The 22,101-nt window shown below is 33.3% G+C and overlaps 1 protein-coding gene across 2 annotated transcripts in view; it reads right to left on the bottom strand.

Annotated features, from left to right (window-relative positions):
- DMXL1 (Dmx like 1) overlaps positions 1 to 22,101 on the bottom strand; it is a 153,085-nt gene that overhangs the window by 31,705 nt on the left and 99,279 nt on the right. The window contains exons 29-35 of one of the 2 annotated variants that reach the window (XM_045566459.1): positions 19,769 to 19,947; positions 15,417 to 15,565; positions 13,164 to 13,249; positions 11,610 to 11,811; positions 9,993 to 10,110; positions 6,763 to 6,825; positions 454 to 540 (exon numbers count right to left, since the gene is read on the bottom strand). In XM_045566459.1, the coding sequence (XP_045422415.1) occupies positions 454 to 540; positions 6,763 to 6,825; positions 9,993 to 10,110; positions 11,610 to 11,811; positions 13,164 to 13,249; positions 15,417 to 15,565; positions 19,769 to 19,947 (884 nt within the window). The remainder of the gene's footprint in view (positions 1 to 453; positions 541 to 6,762; positions 6,826 to 9,992; positions 10,111 to 11,609; positions 11,812 to 13,163; positions 13,250 to 15,416; positions 15,566 to 19,768; positions 19,948 to 22,101) is intronic. The other variant, XM_045566460.1, reaches the window with a different exon arrangement.

Below are 22,101 nucleotides of genomic sequence, written 5' to 3'. Positions count from 1 at the left end.
CAGCCTGAGCGAGACCCCGTCTCTACTAAAAATAGAAATAAAAATTATCTGGACAACTAAAAAAAATATATATACAAAAAAAAATTAGCTGGGCATGGTGGCGCATGCCTGTAGTCCCAGCTACTTGGGAGGCTGAGGCAGAAGGATCGCTTAAGCCCAGGAGTTTGAGGTTGCTGTGAGCTAGGCTGACGACACGGCACTCACTCTAGCCCGGGCAACAAAGTGAGACTCTGTCTCAAAAAAAAAAAAAAAAAAAAAAAAAAAGAAAATCACATTGTCCAATAAAATAATCCATTTGTAAAATAAAAAAAAATTATTCAAATTATAATTTAAGGAATAGGAAGTAGCTTTGGGAAAGAGAAATACTAATCCTGAATAAACTAATGAAATAGAAGATTTTCTTCAACTATGATAGTTAATAATCAAACAAATGGAAAATGTCTATGTACTTACTTTATTAACAGCAAAGGCAGTAATGATATCAGATTCCTTATGAATAATTCTTGCTTTACCTCCAGGATATCCCAAATCTGCTTCTATCTAAATGGAAGGAAATAAAATATGAGAATATACTGATTTTAGTAATAGAACAAATAATAAATACCAATCATTTAGTACTTGCATAACATTAAGAAACGTTTTAGATATTTCAATTCCAAAGGTACTATTATATATGCTAATTATCTCTAAAACAAAATGTATTTGACAAGAACTTAAAATTTTTTCAAACTTGCTTTTTCACATATCAAAAGACAGCTGATAACAATATACACGTATCTTCATTAAATGGTTATCCTACCAAGCTAAACTGGATTAACTTTAAAGGATCAAGACATTCTAATTATTAAAGCAAGCCTTATTTACCAAGTTTCTTAGTGTTGTAATTCTTTAATAATGTCTTATAAATATTAAAAGGTCAGATGGTCAATATTTTCGGTTTTGTAGATCACAAAGGATCACCATTGCATATTCTTCTTTCTTTTGCAAACCCTTTAAAAATGTAAAGACCATTCTTAGCTCATGGCCTATACAAAAATGGGTGGGATATGGCCACCTGGCTGGAGTTTATTGAGTTCTAGTCTAAAATAACTTTCAATTTATATAAGAGAAACCTGAACCCCTAAAAGGCACAAGTAACTCCCTAAAGTCAGTAATCATTTTGGTACCTGAATAAAACATAATTCAATGTACTTTACATGAGACATATATTTAACCTGCTGCTTACTCCAGAGAAGGTATATATAACATCTTTGAACTTAGAAGAGATTACTATATAAAGCCAACATTTACTAAAATAAACAGAAGTTGAAAAGAGGAGGCAATTATTAAGAGTTGGAAATGTTGCTTAATGTAGGACATTATTTCATTTTATCCTCTCTAACCTTCAAACTTTTAAAATGAATTAGTTTTACAGCTCATTGTGAAATGTAGAAATTATTAATTTAAATTAGCATAAATTACTCCTACAAAATCTAGATAAAAACATAATGAATGCCTGCCAGTTGACCACAGAATTGACCAGTGTTAGGAGTCTTTTTAAAAATGGCAACTAAGATGACAATTGCAGAGTTGAGAAACTTATAACACAACCAAAATACTTCTATGCAAACAAAAATTATTAGTCATTGGATAAAGATGTCAAATATGTTCTGATCTAAAATGTAATTTTCTTATAAACATAAACAAATTTCAGTGTTTGCTGAACATTCTGGCTGACTTGAGGGTCAACTTTGTCTTCGAAGGAGAATCTTAGCTCTGGCTACTACAGAAGGATCATCCAGTAAGAATGTATAAACCAAATTCCATAATTTTATGACAAAATTCCAACTTACCCACCAATCTGCCTGGTATCTAAAGTACACTAAGCACCCATTACTAGGTTTTGAATTGGAGGCAGAGACAGATAGTTCCTGCTAGAGGACAAGAATGTATTCCCATATTGAGGAAGGTTTTTGTAGTTGATACCTATAGGAGCTTTCCTCCCATACATGTAAAGTTTGAAAAAGCTTCCCAGGTGAACTGATATGTTTCCCCTATTCAACCAGGAACCAGCCAATATCATACTGAACAGGGAAAAGCTGAAAGCATTCCCCTTAAGAACTGAAAGACAAGGGTACCCCATTGTCACTACTTCTATTCAACATAGTACTGGAAGTCCTAGCCAGAGCAATCAGGCAAGAGAAAGAAATAAAAGGCATCCATATCAGGAAAGAGGAGGTCAAACTATCCCTGTCTGATGACAATATAATCTTGGATCTAGAAAACCCTAAAGAATCCTCCAAAAGACTCCTGGAATTGATAAATAAATTCAGCAAAGTGTCAGGTTACAAAATTAATGTACACAAATCAGTAGCAATTCTAGATACTAATAACAGTTAACCAGAGAGCCAAAGCAAGGACTTGATACCATTCACAATAGCTACAAAGAAAACAAAATACCTACGAACATATTTAACCAAGGAGGTGAAAGATCTCTAAAGGAGAACTATAAAACACCAATGAAAGAAATTACAGATAACACAAACAAATGGAAAAACATCCCCTGCTCAAGAATTGGTAGAATCAACATTGTTAAAATGTCCATACTGCCCAAAGTGATTTACACATTCAACACAATCTCCATTACAATACCAGTATCATATTTCACAGATCTAGAAAACATAATCCTAAGCTTCCTTTGGAACCAAAAAAGAGCCCAAATAGCCAAAGCAATCTTAAATAAAAAGAACAAATCTGGAGGCATCACATTGCTGGACTCCAAATTATACTACAAGGCTATAATTACCAAATCAGCATGATACTGGTATAAAAGTAGAGATATATACCAATGGAACAGAGAATAGAGAACCTAGAAATAAAACTATCTACCCACAACCAACTGGTTTTCAACAAAGCAGAAAACAACATACACTAGGGAAAGGAAGCCTTAATCAATAAATGGTGCTGGGAAAACTGGTTAGCCATATGCAGAACAATGAAACAGGACCCCTATCTCTTGTCATATACAAATACTAATTCAAGATGGATAAAAGATTTAAATGTAAGGCATGAAACCATAAAAATTCTAGAAGAAAGCGAAGAAAAAACTCTTCCAGACATCGGCAGAGGCAAAGAATTTATGACTAAGACCCCAAAGGCAAATACAGCAACAACTAAAATAAATAAATGCAACTGAATTAAATCAAAAGCTTCTGTAGAGCAAGGGAAATAATCAACAGAGTAAACAGACAACCTATGGAAAGGAAGAAAATATTTGCAAACTATACATCTCACAGAAGACTGATACCGATAATCTACAAATAACTCAAACAAATCAGGAAGAAAAAAAGCTAACCCTATCTAAAAATGCCCAAAACACATGAACAGAAGTTCTTCAAAAGAAGATAGACAAATGGCCTAAAAATATATGAAAAAATGCTCAACATCACTAATCATCAGGGAAGTGAAAATTAAAACTACAATGAGATACTACCTTACCCCTGTCAGAATGGGCATTATTTAAAAGTCCAAAAACAATAGATGCTGGCATGGATGCAGAGAGAAAGGAACGCTTATACACCATTGGTGGGATTGCAAATTAGTACAACCTCTATAGAAAACAGTATGGAAATTCCTCAGGGAAATGTAGATCTACCATTCGACCCAGCAATCCCACCACTGAGTGTGTACCCAAAGGAAAAGAAGTCTTTATAAAAAAGCCACTCGCACTCAAAAGTTTATTTCAGTACAATTCACAATTGCAAAGATGTGGAATCAACCTAAGTGCCCATCGATTCATAAATGGATAAAGAATATGTGGTGAATATATATACCATGCAGTACTACTCAGCCATAAAAAGGAATGAAATAATGTTGTTTGCAGCAATTTGGATGGAACTCGAGCCGATTATTCTAAGTGAAGTATCTCAAGAATGGAAAAACAAACACCACATGTACTCTCTAATAATTTGTAACTAATTGATGGGCACATATGAGCATAGAAACAAGTAAATATCATTGGGAAGGAAGGAGGGGAAAGAGGGTAGGGGTAAAAACCTACCTGACAGTTACAATGAACACTATTCACATGATCGGCACACAGCCCTGACTAAAGCATCATAAAAGCTATCCATGTAACAAAAACATGTGTACCCCCTTAATTAATATTTTGAAATTAAAACACACACACAAACACAAAAACGCAGGACTGAAAATTCTAGTCAGAGTGATAGGGAAAAAAAAAGGAAAGAAATCAACTTTGATAAAGAAGGATAAATTTGAAGGACTTACACTACTTGACTCCAAGATTTATTATAAAGTTATAGTAATCAATAGTGAGTTATTAGCATAAAGACAGAGGGATCTATGGACCAAAATACAGATTCCAGAAATAGACCTACACATCTGTGCCAACTGATTTTTGAAAAGGGGGAAAAGGCAGTTTAGTGGAAGAAACGATAATCTTTTCAAGAAATAGCACTGAAACAACTGATATAAAGATGCAAAAAAACAAAAAAGGAACTGAGGTCCATAGTTCACACCATATAAAAAAATTAACTTGAAATTGATTATAGACCTAAGTGTAACACAAAAACTATAAAGAATCTAGAATAAAACAGGAAAAAAATCTTTGTGCTCTTAGGTTAGGCAAAGACGTCTTAAATATAACACCAAAAAGAAAATGCATAAATAGAACTGATACATTAGACCTCATCAAAACTAAGAACTTTTGCACTTCAAAAGACATTATGAAGAGAATGAAAAGATAAGCCATAGCCTAAGAGAAAATATTTGGAAATAACATAACTGATAAAGGACTTTTATCCAGAATATATAAAGAACTGTTAAAACTCAATCAAGGAAATGAACACAATAAAAAAATAAACACAAGATTGGAAAAGACACTTCACCCTAAAAGATATACAAATGGCAAATAAGCACATGATAAGATGTGAATCAATGCAAATTAAAACCACAATGAACCACCATTACACACCTACTAAAACGGCTAAAATGAAGAAGCTGACTGTACCAAGTGTTGGTGAGAATATGACGTGACTGGAATTTCATACACTGCCTGCTGAGAATGTATAAATGGTACAATCACCTTGGAAAATATTTGAACAGTTCTTAAAACGTTAAATGCGCACCTACCATATGACCCAGTCTTTCCACTCCTAAGCATTTACAGAAGAGAAATGAATGTATACGTCCATATAGATTTGTACGTGAATGTTCAAAGCAGCCTTATTTGAAATAGCTCCAAAATCAAATCAGCTCAAGTGCTCATCAACAAGTAAATGGATAGACAAACTGTGGTATAACTCATACAATGTAACAGGCATCAGCAATAAAAAGGAATGAACTACTGAAACATATTAATACAACATGGAGGGATCTCAAAATAATTATGCTAAATGAAAGGACACAGGTCAAAACCAAAAATAACATATGATTCCATTTATATAAAATTCCAGAAAACAGAAATTAATCTGTAATGTCAGGAAACACATGGGTGGTTGCTTAAGGAAGACAACGACACAGGAAGAAAGGAGCAAGGGAGGGAATAAATTCTGGGGGGTGATGGATACATCCATCATCATGATTGTGGGGATGGCCTCATGAGTTTATACATATGCCAAAATTGATTAAGCTGTACACTGCAAATATGTGCAGTTATTTTAGGCCAGGCATAACTAATAAAGATTTTTTTTTAAGTATAGCAGAGGACTTAGAAAATGCTGGCCAAAATTCATATGATGGTAACATCAACAACAACAAAAGATTGCTTTTTAATGTAGTATGTAGATCACTATAGAAACACACCATTATGACTGTTAACATTTTATAAACAGAATGAAAAGAAAAATCTTTGGATGAGAATTCCTTATAATGTGTAGATGGGAGTAAGTAATCATTACCCAGACAAGGAAAATTGTTAACTGATTAAAAGTTTGAATTATATTCCCTCAAAACTCCCAAAGGCTATTAGAAAATTTCAAAATTAGGACCATATGTATTCATTTTGCCAAAATTTTAGTTATAATATACACCTGTTATGAAATCAGTCTTTTTAATTAATTACACAGAGAATTATTTCTCTTATTTTACCAAGTGATTTCTGTAGGAAAGAATACGAGGTAGAAATTAGTGGTCTTAAACTACTGAGAAATTTTTCCCCTAAAAATCCCTGCTGAAATTGTCTTAAATATAGAATACGAAAAATATGAGTTAAATATCCACCTAATAAAGTCATATTTGAATGTGTGACCATGGAACATCTAGAAGTTAGTTCATGATTGTACAAATTCTCATCCTTTGTGCTTTGGTTTTTAAATACTATGTATAAGGCATGGTTCTATATGCTATTCCTACCAGTAAAATAAATGCTATATAATAGTATTTGCTATATTTTTAGGAGTTAATATCATAGAAGAGAATTTTAACTTCAAAAATGATACTTGCCAAAATGGAACAACACTACCATGCTTCTATAATTGCCATTGTAATTACATTTATTAAGAAATTTAGTTGTATTTACTCAGAAAAATCTGTAGCCAAAACAAGATACATTCAACTCCCTTTAAAATTGCATTCTCTTATTTAACAAAACAGAAACCATTTTTCTAATTGCAATATTTAAGTTGTTAAAATGAGAATAATTAGAGGGAGCAATACTTTAATTTCATTGGAATCAGAGTCCGGTCCAGAACTAAAATGCAAATACTTTTTTATTTTTGTGAAAGAATGCAATTTCTAATTTCAGTTGAATGATATTTGTACCTTATTGATGTTTGGCTCCTCCATCATAGAATTTTTGATGGTTTCATTGTTGTCCTCTAATGACTTCATCAAGAAAGAATAACCACATGACAAAGAATAAAGATGAGATATAACATGCAAAATATTGGGGATATATTTTAAAATTATACTTTTAACCAGATTTACTAGAAAAGAACACTGGACTGAGCTAGTATTCTTAAATTTCATATACCTTAAAAGAAGCATGTGTGAGGGAACATGGTTACGGAATAGGGAAAACTTAATTCCTCAAAACTCATTAGTCACCACTATAAATTTTATTCTCTCTCCTAAGAAATTTCTACTCAACTTATTTTGAAATGTTGACATTAAAAGCAAGATTGAGCATGAAGTACTGTATATTAAAAAATTCAGATCTACTGGTGCAGAGTACTATCAACTGAAAATTAAAGTAGAAATGTTCTCTTACATACTACTATGTATTATATCTCAAGATATCTGATCCTTCAGGAAAATCTCCTGATTAGAAACTTTCAATTTCTACATTTCTAATCCTCTTTCTACTGACTTAGTCACACAGTTAATAAATTACTTGGAGGCACACATCCTTCCTAAAAGGGAACAGTGGTACTTGCTAAAGAAAGAGTTGTTTCAACACCTGTAGTTATTCTTAGGAAATAAAACAGAAAAAGGAATTGGGGACAAAAATGGCAGCTATCAAATCCCAATTTTTCACTGGGAATGACTTAGAGAGTCTATTTGCAATCATCTGTACTTAATTTCCAAATAACTACAGATAGAGAAGGCATTCTATTTTAAAATGAATGCACCAATAAACTACGCTATATAGGAATAGAAAAGATCTGAGAATACACAAGAATGTTAAGGTCAGATGAAGAAACTGTAAAATTTCATTTTCAAACACACAGAGGAATAAAGAAACGACAGCAATCTCAAAATACTCTCCCCATCAATCCCATGCAAAATATAGCACTTGTATATATCTATCTCCTAACCATTTGGAAAGTCACAGTGACTTGGACTCAAATATTTTAGTATAATCATTTTATAAAAATAAGAGATGGAAGGTAATTTTGTTAATACCCAAAACAGGCTAGTCAACTGTCTAGTAAACATTAATTTTATACCAACTGTATAAACTTAAGATTCTATTTAATTCCATCCAATTTATATTTTATTATATAAAATTTTTCTTTTCATATTCCCTTTATCAAAAAGTCACTATTTTTAAGAGTATCACCAGCAAGAATAAAACAAAGCAACAACAACAAATTTCTAATAACTACCATTAATTGTGCCAGGGTTTAAATACGTTGAATCTATTGATGAAAACATTGCAAAGTAAGTAGGAGTATAGTCATTTTGCAGGTAAAGAAACTTAAAACTCAGAGAAAATATTTAGCTTACTGATAGATACAAAGCTGTTAGTCCAATACTTACATGCATGCTTTTGATTAAGATAATTACAATAAAAATTAAAAAATTTTCTTATAAAACTCCAAACAAAACTAAGAATAAAATACAGAAATCTTAAAATGCACAGTTGTACTCATTATCTGCTATTCTTATGCACTCTGACTTATACTACTTTATTTCCTTAATAATTCTATTCCTGAATGAACTACACAAACTAATGGTTCAATAGTTTTTGTTCTGTTTTGTTTTCAGAACTATCTCCTAAATACACTGTATATATCAGCAGTAGAAAAATAAGTTTTTACTTTTATAACATTAACCAAATATGCCAATGATTTTTAAAAAGTAATTCTTTACTTGAAATTATTATTCCAAATTTGCATATTCATATTGGGTACACCAAAGAAATCAAAGAATAAGCAAAGTAAAAATAAAGCAACAGTGCTTTATATACTACATCAGAATGCTTTAACTTGTAATAAATTATTTCAGGCAAAGATATATTTAAAATAAAATAGGCAACATTACCTTACCAACATATCCTAATTAGTCTTAGACTCTTCCTTAGCACAGCTATTGTTAATTTTATTTATCCAAACACTTTCCTGAACTGTTTTAATGGTAACTCATATACTAAATATTTAAGACATATTTTACATGAGGTTAAATAAACAAATGAAATATATTCATGTTTGCCTAGATTTTGATGTTATACCAATGTACACACGTCAAAACTCTTCTAAATCAGCAAGAATATTATACATTCTGTTTCCTGGGTTGGTCAATTTGAATATATTTACAAAATCAGGTAAATAGTAAATAATAACATGCAGTTTCACTTATAAATTACTGCTTAATTAAGAGACAATGAAATATATATGTAATTTTCCTTTAAGACAGAAAGGTTAGATATCATCTTGCTTTCTGCTTACTTGTCTATTTTGAAGTCATTCTAATTCCAACTGAAATATTTTCTGTTTTTTCCTCCCAATTCAAAAACTGTGCAAAGCTTGCTTTCAGACTAGTTCAGTGCTACTCAAAAGGTGGTACACAGACCAGCTGCCAGTTTTGAATTCCTTCTTTGTTACTGGTCCAAGAGAGAGAAAGAATCAACTACATCACTATGTCTACTGTTTAATTCACCTGATAGTTTTTAGTAGCAAAATTTTCTCATGAAGGAAGCAAGATGTTAATCTACATTCAGATCCAAGTTTCCCATATCATCAAACTGGTACTTTTAGTAGCACTAACTAAATGACAAAAAAAAAAAAGAAAGAAAGAAAGAAAAAAAAGAAAAGGAAAAAGAAAAAGAAAAAAAAAAACCCATTATGATACTATCAAGGTATAACTAACCAACCAGTTCCAGTGTAATTATAAATTGAGTTTGCAAAATTTCATTAAAAAAATATGTATTTAAAATGTTTTCAGTACACAAATCCAGTTTCAATTAAACTTCTAAGGTAGATCTTTTTTAAACTATCACATGAAAATCAAAAGAAATTTCTACCTTGTCTCCTAAATTGGTGATCATGACAACTCAAAACACAGGAAAGAAGATACAGACTATTAAACAATCATCTTTTTGAGGAAAAAATACCAAACACATGTGAATTAATTACTCTGAATTTAAATTAAATTAATTTAGGAAAATACAGCTCCTCTCCTTTTGAATCACTTTTCTAAGCATTAATTGTGTATGTTTATGATATAAAAATATATTTTCAAAATATCTGTAAAACGTAACTTATTTTTAATGGTTACATGATAAAAGACTTCAATAATAAAATAGTAAACAGATTTTTACTTATACAGACCTCATTTAGACACCGTTTCTTTGTGAATATATTTCTAATAAAGGTTTCCTGAATTTCTTCCTGCTTCACCAAGTACTGCCAAAGCCTCTTCACAGACAGTGCCAGATGGTGTTTGGATCTACAGAGACACAGTAAATTTAATTATACATGTTAGAGATTTCTTATTAACTTGATCACAATTCCTTGGTACTATATGCATATTTATTATAATAAATTAACTAGAATCAGACCATATGATCTAGGGCAAAAGTAGGCAAGTTTTTTCTTAAAGGATGAGACAGTAAAGATTTTAGGCTTTGTGGACCATATGGTCTCTGTCATATGACTACTCAACTCTGCCATTGCACAGGTTAAGTATCCCTCATCCAAAATGCTTGAGACCAGAAGTGTTTTGAATTTCATGTTTTTTCAGATTTTGGAACATCTGAATATACATAATCAGATACCTTGGGGATGGGACCCAAGTCTAAACACAAAATTCATCTATAAACATACACATAACCTGAAAGTAATCTTATAAAATATTTATACACATAACCTGAAAGTAATCTTATAAAATATTTTCAATAATTTTGTGAATGAAACAAAGTTTGTGCTAAGTACTTATGTGTGGAATTTTCAACTTGTGGCATCATGTTGGCGCTCAAGAAGTTTCAAATTTTGGAGAATTTTGGATTTTGGATTTTCGGATCAGTGATATTCAACCTATAGTGGGAAAGCAGGCATAGGTAATATGCAAATGATATATATTATTGTGATCCAATAAGATATTATTTACAAAAGCACAAGGAGGGCTGGATTTAGCCCGAGGGGCTGACCATAGTTTGCTGATCCCTAACCCAGGGCCAAAGGATCTAACAAAAACAGTTATGCTTCCTAAAAGAGATCTAGATGTGGAGCTACTCAGAGTATTGCCTGTGGACACGTACCAGTCCACAAACTCTGTTACTGTTTAGCAGTGAGGTAAGAGCTTCTGCCAAAGTGCAAATTAACTATAACACTAGGTGATCCATCTCTCCCTCCTCCTTGCTCACTCCCCCTTACCCCCCTGAAAAAAACAACAAAAAAACTTATAACACTAAGCCACTAAAGACACTGTTTAGTTCAGTTAATATTTTTCATGGCAAGACTTTCTTTCTAAATGAAGCAAGCACTGCATTGATTTACCTTTTGATTCAAACTTTCTTTCCTCTTAGACAGCAAAACAATTACTAACCAGCAACTTTGAATAGCTCTGCTCTAGAGCAGGTACCAATAAACTATGGCTCATAGGCCAAATCCAGTCTACCTCCATTTTCAAAATTAAGTTTATTGGACCATACCCATGTCTATTTGTTTACACATTGCCTGTGGCTGCTTTTACTAGATAATGGCAGGGTTGAGTAGTTGTGACAAGGACATATGGTCTGAAAAGCCCAAAATATTTACTACCTGGACTTTTGCAAGAAAAGTTTGCTAACCTCTAGACTACCATAGGCATTTCACAAAGACACAGATTTGAGTCTAGAACAGCAAATTAAACGTAGGCTTTAAATATTTTTTCTCTGAATATTACCTGACAACATTCTGATTTATTAAAACTCCTACCTTAAAAACAGTATCCATAGGAAAACCTACTTGAAAGGAGTGTTTGTAGGTTCCAGTAAAGCTTTGTGGCGGAGAATTGCAGGACCTGCAGACAAACTCTCTTCAGAGGTATGACTTGCAATGTAGTTTTGAGGTGGCCCACCAAGGATTTCAAGTCGTCGGAGAAGAACTTGTTCCCAACACTGAAGAGTTTTTAGAACCGCATGACAAAGAGGTGAACTAACTGGAAGCTCTAAAAGGGGAAAATATAATTGACCCACATTTATATCCTGCAGTAAAATGCTATATTCAAAAAGAAAGACTGAGTGAAGCTATTAACACACACATTGGCAGGGGAGATGTGGAAGGAGAGGTAGGCACAGAAATTCAGTGGATTAAAAAAGAGATGTCATAAATCTGTATAAGCATTTCAACATTACTGCTTTGACCTTCATTTCACATGAAAAATGTACTAAAGATCATGAAAATATGTGTGAGAGGAAAATTAATTGCTTTAAACCTTTTTTTTTGGAGATGGAGTCTCGCTTTGTTGCCCGGGCTAGAGTGAGTGCCGTGGCATCACCCTAGCTCACAGCAACCTCAAACTCCTGGGCTTAAGCAATCCTACTGCCTCAGCCTCCCAAGTAGCTGGGACTACAGGCATGCACCACCATGCCCAGCTAATTTTTCTTTTCTATATATATTTTTAGTTCTCCATATAATTTCTTTCAATTTTTAGTAGAGATGGGGTCTCACTCTTCCTCAGGCTGGTCTCAAACTCCTGACCTCGAGCGATCCTCCTGCCTCGGCCTCCCAGAGTGCTAGGATTACAGGCGTGAGCCACTGAGCCCGGCCTGCTTTAAACCTTTATATCAACTCAATTTCTGCATGGCACATAACTCTAAGATTTATTTAGAAATTAAAAATAATACAAAAAGTAAAAAAAAAAAAAAAAAGTTAAATAATACTTGCACGAAACTCAGCACTTCTAGTTCTACCCCTCCATACTCTTGAGTCGTGATCCCACTTTCAACTTCTGGCTATTCCTGCTGTTTACCTCCCCATATCTAAACAACATGTTTCCATAGTGAGTTCTTGATTTTGCGGTTTTAGTAATAATCTACTGATTTACTACTATAGCATATGAGAATAAACAACTTCCTCCATCATTCTAATATAGTCTCAAAATTTTTTGATTAAATTGGTATTTTAATGTTTTCATTACATATATCAAAATACAATTCATAGCTGAACCACTTGGTATACTATCATGCCCCTTTCTTTCTTGTACAACCTTTTCCTCGTTTTAGAGTTAATAATTGCCAGTTTTTGCATTGGCTTCGTTTTCTATATGTCTATCATTATTAAATCTCTCAACACTTGGCTAGAGCTATAGAGTCTCAATGTAGTCAATCACATCAGGTTCAGTGCTCCTGATTTCTCGGATGTTGCCTTCCTGACACTTCTGCAGATAGTTGGTTTGGTTATAAGAAGCCTACCTTCTACAATAGAAAGTTATTAAACTTTTTTCTCCACTATTTAAACAAATACAGAATAGTAAATCAAAAGTAATGGTATCCATCAGTTTGTTAAGATATTTATTACCTGCAAGATCATGACCTGCAAAGGGATAGAAAGTCTTCAAATTGCTGAGCACCAATTGCACCATTGCCAATCGCATCAATGACCAACTAAAAATAAAGTAACAATGGATCTATTAAAGATTTATATATGGATTTAAAAGAGTACACCACACTTTGACCCAATAATTCCACTATTAGGAATCTACCCTGAAGATATTCCTCCACAAAAGAATATATGCATGCAGTTACTCATGTCAGCATTATATAGCACAAGAGTAGAAATAACCAAATTGTCCACCAGGAGATAGATTACTGTTTGAATAACTAGTTTTGAACTATGGAATATTAAGGTAACCGTAAAGAAGTTCCAGTATGTTTTAAATAAAAAGCAAGTTGGAGAATACTATATATGGTATGTGACTCTCTGTGCAAGAAAGGAGGGGAAATAAGATTATATACATGCATTTGCTTCTTTTTGCAACAGAAGGGTAAACGCGAAACTAATAAAAGGTAGAGGGTGTAGAGAAGGAATTGGGTGGAGGAAATAGAAATATAAGTGAGACTGTTAATTTCACATTTTTATACAGTTTGACTTTAAACAAAGGTATTTCAGCTTCTCATTCATTTCAAGTGGAACACATTGTTTTAACCTTTTTTTTTTTTTTTTTGAGACAGGGTCTCGCTCTGTTGCCAGGACTAAAGTGCAGTGGCATCATCACAGATCACTGGCAACCTCAACTCCTGGGTTCAAGCAATCCTCCTGCCTCAGCTTCCCAAAGTGTTAGGATTACAGGTATAAGCCACCACACCCAGCTTATTTGAACTATTTTTAAGTACACAGATCAATAACATTAAATACATTCACACTGTTCTGCAACCACCACTACCATCCATCCCCAGAATGCTTTTCATCTTGCAAAACTGTAACTCTACACTCATTCAACAGTAACTCCTCGTTCTTCCCCTTCCCTCGCCCTTGGCAACCACTATTCTATTTTTAGTCTCTATGGATTTGAGTATTCTAGGTACTTCATATAAGTGAAATCACACACTATTTTCCTTTTTGTGACTGACTTCACTCAGCATAATGTCTGCAAGGTTGGTTCATGTTGTAGCATGTGTCAGAATTCCCTTCCTATTTAAGGCTGAATAATATTCTATTGTATGTACATAGGACATTTTGTTTATTCATTCATCTATTGACAGACACTTGGATTGTTTTCTCCCATTGGTTACTGCAAATAATGCTGCTATAAACATAGGTATACAAATATCTGTTCAAATCCCTGCTTTCAATTCTTTTGGGTATATACCCAGGAGTGGAATTGCTGGATCATTTGGTAATTTTATTTTAAATTTTTTAAGACACTACTATACTGTTTCCCCACAGTAGCTGCACTATTTTACATTCCCACCAGCAGGGCACAAAGGTTCCAATTTCTTCCCATCCTTGCCAACTCTGTTTTTTTTTTTTTTTTTACAGTAGCCATCATAATGGGTATGAGATGGTATTTCATTGTGGGCTGTAATGTCTAAGTCTTTTGTTCATTTTTAAATTATTTTTTGTTGTTGAGTTATACAATTTGACTTTTAAGCCATGTGAAAGTTTTATATATTCCAAAAGTAAAATTCATTCAAAGGGGTAATAAAACCAATATACCAGTAAGTAAAAATCTCATAATAATTTTCAATAAAGAATGACTTCACTGTCCCCAATATACTTCTTCGGGAAAATTCATATTTTTTGTTACACCATGAACATACCATGTTTTAATAAAAATATGCACCTTTTAGAGATAAACATATCAATAGAGACAAGATAATATTCCATCACTCATGAATGTAAGAGTAACACAGGATTGGAGCTGGAGGTGAACATTGTGAACATTTGTGATAGTACTTATTGATAACTTATAGTACTAGTGTTCTTCTGTACTATAGATTTTCTAGGCTAAAACAGTGGAACTTGTTTATCTTAAGGTCCAAAAAGCAAGGCATAATCTGGAACAGGATTTGTGAGATATGATACAAATCATAGATGGTCTACTCATGGATAATCAAAAGTTAACTGAGAAATTATTGTTAAGGAAATAAGCTTAACAATTTTAACCAAGTAATCGGAGTTATAATATTAATATAATTCACCAAGCTATAAATTTCCAAAAACATTATTTATAGAAACCATGATGATTTTTTAAAAGAAGCTTAAATCTACGACCCTTAAGGAGAGCTAAAAAAAAAAAAAAAAAAAAGCTTAAAGTGAAATATTCCATACCTATATGAATTTGAATTAGAATGCTCCTGGAGATGGAAATCTGATGCTAAAACATCATCATCATCATCATCATCATCATCATCATCATCACTTTCCATACTCTCCTCTGAATCATATTCTGCTCGAGTTTGGGAAGGGGGTAGAAAAGGCTAAAATAAAATAATTATGCAATTTATCATCCAAATACCTGATTTAATATACTCATATAGTCTGGTAGTAACAATTCATACCATTTGCAGGGACTTCTTTATAAGTAACTATTGCCATTCTGTGCCTTTGACATCACTTTACACAATTCTCTTATTTATTCATCCAGCCCACAAAAAATTTAAGTATCCACTATGTGCCAAAAAAGTGTGTTTGATGTAAGAATTAAGGTGGATACAGTTACTGCCCTTATAGAGTGTACATTTTAGCAGAAAAGAAAGGCAAATAACAGAAAATTAAATGCAAATTGTATTATGTGCTATAAAGAAAAAAAAAGTTGAGATAGAGAATAAGGAGAACTGAGATCACAGAAGGCCTCTTTGAAAAGTGGTATTTAAGTGAGACCTAAAGGACAGAAGGAAGAAGCTATATAACAAGAAGGAAGAAAAGCATCTTAGGCAGTGGAAATAGCATGCAGAAAGGCTCTAAAATGGGAAAGAGTTGGGTGTGGAAAAAAAGAAGTCTGCTAAGCAAGAGGTTAAGTGTTGAAAGGTTGAAGAGAATAGCAGATGACAGCTCAGATGGGGTTTTATAGGCTACGATAAAGAAGTGTAATGGAATGTCACTAACAAGGTTTAGGTAGAGGACAAGTACTGAGATTTATATGCTAAGAATATTGCTATGACCACTCTCTTATGAGAGAAAAGTCAAATAGCAAGAGCAGAAATGGGGACATCAGTAACTAAAGCAAGAGTTGGCGGTCCGATATAGGTGTTACGTGTCAAAACTGGAGAGAAATAACAGACTTAAGATATATTTTAGAGAAAGCACTGACAGATTTGCTGACAGATTTGGAGAGCAAAGTCAAGTGAGGAAAAAAGAACAATTCCTGGGTTTCTGGCTTGAGCAACTCTAAAGATGAAGATGCCATTTACTAAAATTAGAAGGACTATGGGTTTAAGAGGGGAGGTGTTGGAGAAAGTAAGTATCAAATCCCCAAATCTTGGAGACAACCAAGATTCATGGGTCAAGTAGAAGAAGGATGAAAAAAGAAGACTATGAAGGAATAAACAATAAGCTTAGGAAAAAAAGAAAACTGCAGCTGAGAGCATTGGCTCATGCCTGTAATCCTACCACTCTGGGAGGCCAAGGCGGGAGGATCACTTGATCTCAGGAGTTTGAGACCAGCCTGAGCAAGAATGAGACTCCGTCTCTACTAAAAATAGAAAAATTAACCAGGTGTGGTGGCTCATGCCTGCAGTCCCAGCTACTCGCAAGGCTGAGGCAGGAGGCTCGTTTGAGCCTAGGAGTTTGAGGTTGTGGTGAGGTAGGCTGACGTCACAGCACTTTAGCCCAGGTGACAGAGCAAGACTCTGTTTCAACAACAACAAAAAAGAAACTATAAGAGATTGGCATCAAGAGAACAGGAGAGAAAAACATTTCAAGTAAGGAGGAGGTTAAGTGTATTGAATAATGCAAAAAAGTTAGACAAGATGATAAAAAACGTGTCAGTTATATTTGACATGGATATTACTTACTTGAATCTCAACAAGAGCAGTTTCAGTGGGGTAATTGGGTCAGAAGTTATACAAGTAAGTATGAAAGGGAAATAAGGTGATAGAAAGAAAACGTGTATACAGTTTTGAAAAGTTGAGTGGTGGGACACATTTCTTTCCTGATGAGAAGGAGCCACTACAGAGGAAGAGAACTGAAGACACATGAGAGAGTAGAGAAGAAAAGTGAGGATGAGAGTCAGAATAGAACTGGGAGGAAATGGTCTTTGTTAAGAAGCACTCTTCTTCCATTTTATCAGGATGGAAGAATAAGATGGGAGCAAATGTAGGTTGGGTTGTAACTTATGATGAGATGATGAAAGAATTTTGTCTGGTTTTATTTTTCTCAGTGATATATAAGGTGAAGTCATCAGGTAAGAGTGAGGATAGGATGGAAGACGTGGGAAGTTTGAAAAAAAGTTGTAAAATCTCTGATATAGGGGAATCCAATAGAGAATCACAGCAGGGAGGGTGAAACTTCTGGAAAAGCTGAATAAAGAGCTTGGTAAATCCTCTCTTTAAAAAGCAACAATAAAACTAGAGAAGCTGTCAAAAACAACCAGTGGAAATTGACCAAATGCATACAACACGTAGAGAAGCATTTACTTAAGAAAATCTACCGAATCTCGGTAAAACAGTGAGAACTTTAGTCAGAGGCTGTTCCCAGCCCACCCCAAACTTTGTGGTATGGAAGTTCTACAAGGGCCAGCAGGATAGGCTGTAAGAACTAATAGTTCCAATGTACTGCCAGAAGGGACTGTATTTAAAATCCCATGCCCATGGATATTATCAAAAACAGCAGAGAAATCAGTAGTAAACAACTCAGGAAGACTAATATTTGAACTTCCTTGGGGTTGTGATACAGACTGGGGTAAGAGCAGACCCCAGAAATTTAATAAGGATATCTAGGAACAAGAAGCTAAAGAAAGCCTTGCTAACCAACAACCCTATATGCAGCAAACTATTTTTCAAAAAATTAGAGTGAAATAAAAATATTCCCAGATAAATGAAGTACTTAATAAGTATGTGTTGAATGAATAAATGACTCTGCAAAAGGCAATGAGGAACAAGGAGATACAAACTCCCTTCAATACCCTGCAGGATGTAAGATATGAAAGAAATAAAGCCACAGCTTAACAAGCCTGGGAGATTTGGTGTCACCAGAAAATAGTCAGATGTTAATTAATGCAAGAAAGTAAAGAGAAGATCCAGAAGTTGAGAATGTGAGGGATTTTGCTGAGGACATGAAAAGCAGACTACATACAGGCAGTCCTTTCTTTGCACTGTAATGCATGACTGTAAAAAAGACCAAACAGAAACTATACAAGCAATATTAATAATCAATGGTAAAAATTACAAGTATTCTGTGACCTTTAAAAAATTTGTCAAAACACTAAAACCTCTCTTACTGTCAGCTACAATATAAATGTATAGGGAAGTTTTTAAAAATAGTAAAACTAATATTTCATATATTATAATTAAAATATTAGAAATATTGAGAATTAAAATGTTTTATTTCTTTGTAAAAAATTTATCAAGAGTAGTTTGAATAGTGATTGCCTTCTTCTAACTCTGTAACTTGGGATATGAAGCAAACATCCTTTCTATGCCTTAACAAATAGTCATATTTCTTTTTCGGTTTGTATCAACTTCCAGTATTTTATTCTTTGCACTTTCAATGTTATGAGTCCTTTTTAATGTAATTTTTTTTTTTTGGCCAAGGTCACTATCTCTGGAACATCTTCATCCTTCCTTATAACTTCTTTCTACATTTATGTTCAAAAAATTCACCTTTACTAAATTCCTCTGGCTACATGAGTCTTTTAAATGGTAGCAGTGTCAACATTCCCACAGTTAGCAATTTTTTCTATAACTGTATGTTCACTTTGAATTTCACTCTTAGTATTATCACTTTTCATTTTTTTGTTGCACTTTCATCTGAGTTGGCCAATTCTCTTTTTTGATTATCCAATTTTGTAAAATATCATGAGTTTATCATGGGAATCAAGGAAGCAAAACAATTGCATATTTTTCTCTGTGTGAATTGAATGACAGGTGCTAAATGATCAATCACTGACAAACTTTGAACCGACATGACTGGTCACTGTTCATGAGGTATATCTTACCTATGTAGTGATTTCTGTAATAAAGAACTAGCAAGGAAGTTTGTTCTTTATGCAATTACGCACATTTAATATACTATAGTAACTTAAATCTGAACGACGTTTTGGAGGGAATATTATTTACTTAAACACTAGTACTTGGAATTCATGCATTATCAGAAAAATGAAGGACTGTCTGTAGTAAAAGAAAAGAGTGTGTATGGAGATAGACGACCAGGGCACTTTGATTCCTTAACCATTATCAAGTATATTAACATGAAGGTGTTAACCAAGTTCTCTTTTTATTTAAGAACTCTGTTTTGTTTAAAATGCAAAAGTCATAATTTATCAAAAAACTGCCTTAAAGATTGATGAGAAATATGGTTGAAATATTCCAGGGTATAGATTTTTGGAATGTAGCCTGATACTAATGAAAATTTTCTAAACCAGAGTCGAAAAACATTTGGAAGCACCAATAATTACATGTATTTTAAACACCTTCATTTCCATTTGACTATGTAAATACTGATCTGAATAGCACTTTTATTACCTTGGCTATGAAATAGTCCCAGATACTGAGCTCAGGTGGAACGAACTTCTCTTTAACTGCCAGTGACTCCTGGCTTACTGATTGTGAGGAAGAGGTCAATGGGGCAGATTCTCTGCAAGACATTTTTGATGGCCTAAAACGTTTGTTCTGTTTTTCTCCTTCTTCAACTAGTGAAGAAACTAACAAGAAGAAAATAAAGTATTATTAAAGTACTATTTTCATTGTACTTATTTCACCTGTCTTTATATAAGATCTAAGGTTAACTACAAGTATACACACAAAAATAAGATTAGGGCAAGAAAAGGGACGTGAGACAAAAATCATTTTGTATAGTAACCTCTATTTTTTCCTCAACTTGTCTATCACTCTCTGAATGTGACTTATCTACCGTATATGTAGGACAAAAGGATGTTATATCTGCCTGTAAATTGGTCTGCAGTTTGGATAAGCACATGACGAAAAATTTTCTACATCCTTCTACTTTGTTTTTTAAAGAATATAATGAGATGCCAATGTTAATTAAAAGCAACAGCTGACTTCTGAGATCAGATCCTTCAGTAATCAGTGGCTTTACATTTACATATAAAACCACATTTTTCATTAGAAAACATTTTTTAAAATTCAAGAACCATAACTACTCAAACTGTTTCAAACTTTTAGAAATGGCTCAGAGGTGGAATATTCTAGTCAATGGAATTACAAAAAAAGAAAAAATGCAATCATTATTATTTTACTTTCTAAACACTCTACAGTTAAATAGTCAGTATTCTCTTAGTATTTTACCTTAGGATATTACAGACATTAGCATTAAAAAAGTTATACAAATCTTTAACCAACACTAAGTCACAAGATGCAAATCACCAGCAGAGAATCAAGGATCTTGCAGACACAGGCATAATCTAATAGGCAAATAATTCCACATTAAGGCACATCAATATTCTCCCCTTCAATGATTACAATGAGATTTTACTTACCTTTCAAAGGAATGCAAATAGTTGTGCTGTAATACAATTTTATTTTACTGTTTTAAGCTACTCAGCTTCCAGACACAGCATGCACATGCATTCTATCAGGCTACAGTAAGCTGAGTTTAATGTAGTAATTTGGTTATTTCAGAAAAAAGGAAAGATGAATAAAATATTAGTATTCTAAGAGAGTACTAAAAAGTGGTATGATTATTATTTAATCTTTCATTAAATGTGTAAATTTTTTTCTTTGTTCTTATTAACATTTGATAATCAACAATCAAGCTTCCAACATATCTGTTATATACACTAACACAAACTCTAAAACTTAAACTGTGGTTTTATCAACTTGTTAAGTGAAAATTTTAGAATAGTGTTTTTTATAGCCTTTCAAAAAATTAATTCAAAGTTTTAAGATAAATTTATCATTTAACTTTAACATTACTGTTTTGCTTTTTTTTGTTTTTTAAAGAGATGGGATCTCGCTATATTGCCCTGGCTGCCCTCAAATTTCTGGGCTCAAGTGATTCTCCCACTCAGCCTCCCCAGTAGCTGGCACTACAGGCACATTTCACAGTGCCTGGCTGCTTTTTTTGTTTTTATGTTATTAGAAGGCACGTAAACAAAGAAGTATAGAGAATCTCTGGAAAAATAAAACTTACAAACAATGCTTAACTAATTGATTTTGCCAAGATTGCTGTGTCATAAAAAATAATTTTAAAATTAAAACATAGGAGAGTTTTTAAAGAGAAAAAACATTTGAAAGTATAGTCTGTGAATCCAGACACATGACATGAAAATAAGAAACTGACCACACTGGGAAGAAATGTTTAAAATTTAGACTCAATGCCAGCAAGTATAAAAGTACTTATCAAAACACTTGATGAAGAAGGACCAAAGGAAAAGCAATTGGCAATCAGGTTTACAGTACTAAGTGGTGTGTTACTTCAGATACTAAACCTAAGAGGACCTCAGCGATACCTCTCAGCAAACAAATGACCTGTGATTTGTCTATAGTTGCTGCCTTTTCTTTTCCCTCCAACTGCAGGAAGATTTAAGGCAATGTTATGCTTAAATCCTGTTGGGTTAGATTCGTTATGAAGCTCAGGGGCACCAATACAGACTATACAGTTGCTGGGTTGTTTCTGAAAATGCTAATAATCAAGTATCAAGAACTTCTGCCAAAACTTCGGTGAAAATGGACTCTGCTGTTCTATTATTAAGGAGAAAAACAGCTACTTTACTAGTAATAGAAGAAAAAATATCAGTATTAAGGAGAAATGAAAAGGAACTTGGATGTAGAGCTTATGAATTTTAAGGGGTGTGGAGAGGCTAGAAAGTGGCTAAGGAAAAACTAAGGCATGCACA

Source organism: Lemur catta, chromosome 12 (assembly GCF_020740605.2).
Source record: "Lemur catta isolate mLemCat1 chromosome 12, mLemCat1.pri, whole genome shotgun sequence".
Taxonomy (NCBI): Eukaryota; Metazoa; Chordata; class Mammalia; order Primates; family Lemuridae; genus Lemur; species Lemur catta.
This window is presented reverse-complemented; position numbering and strand designations above follow the sequence as displayed.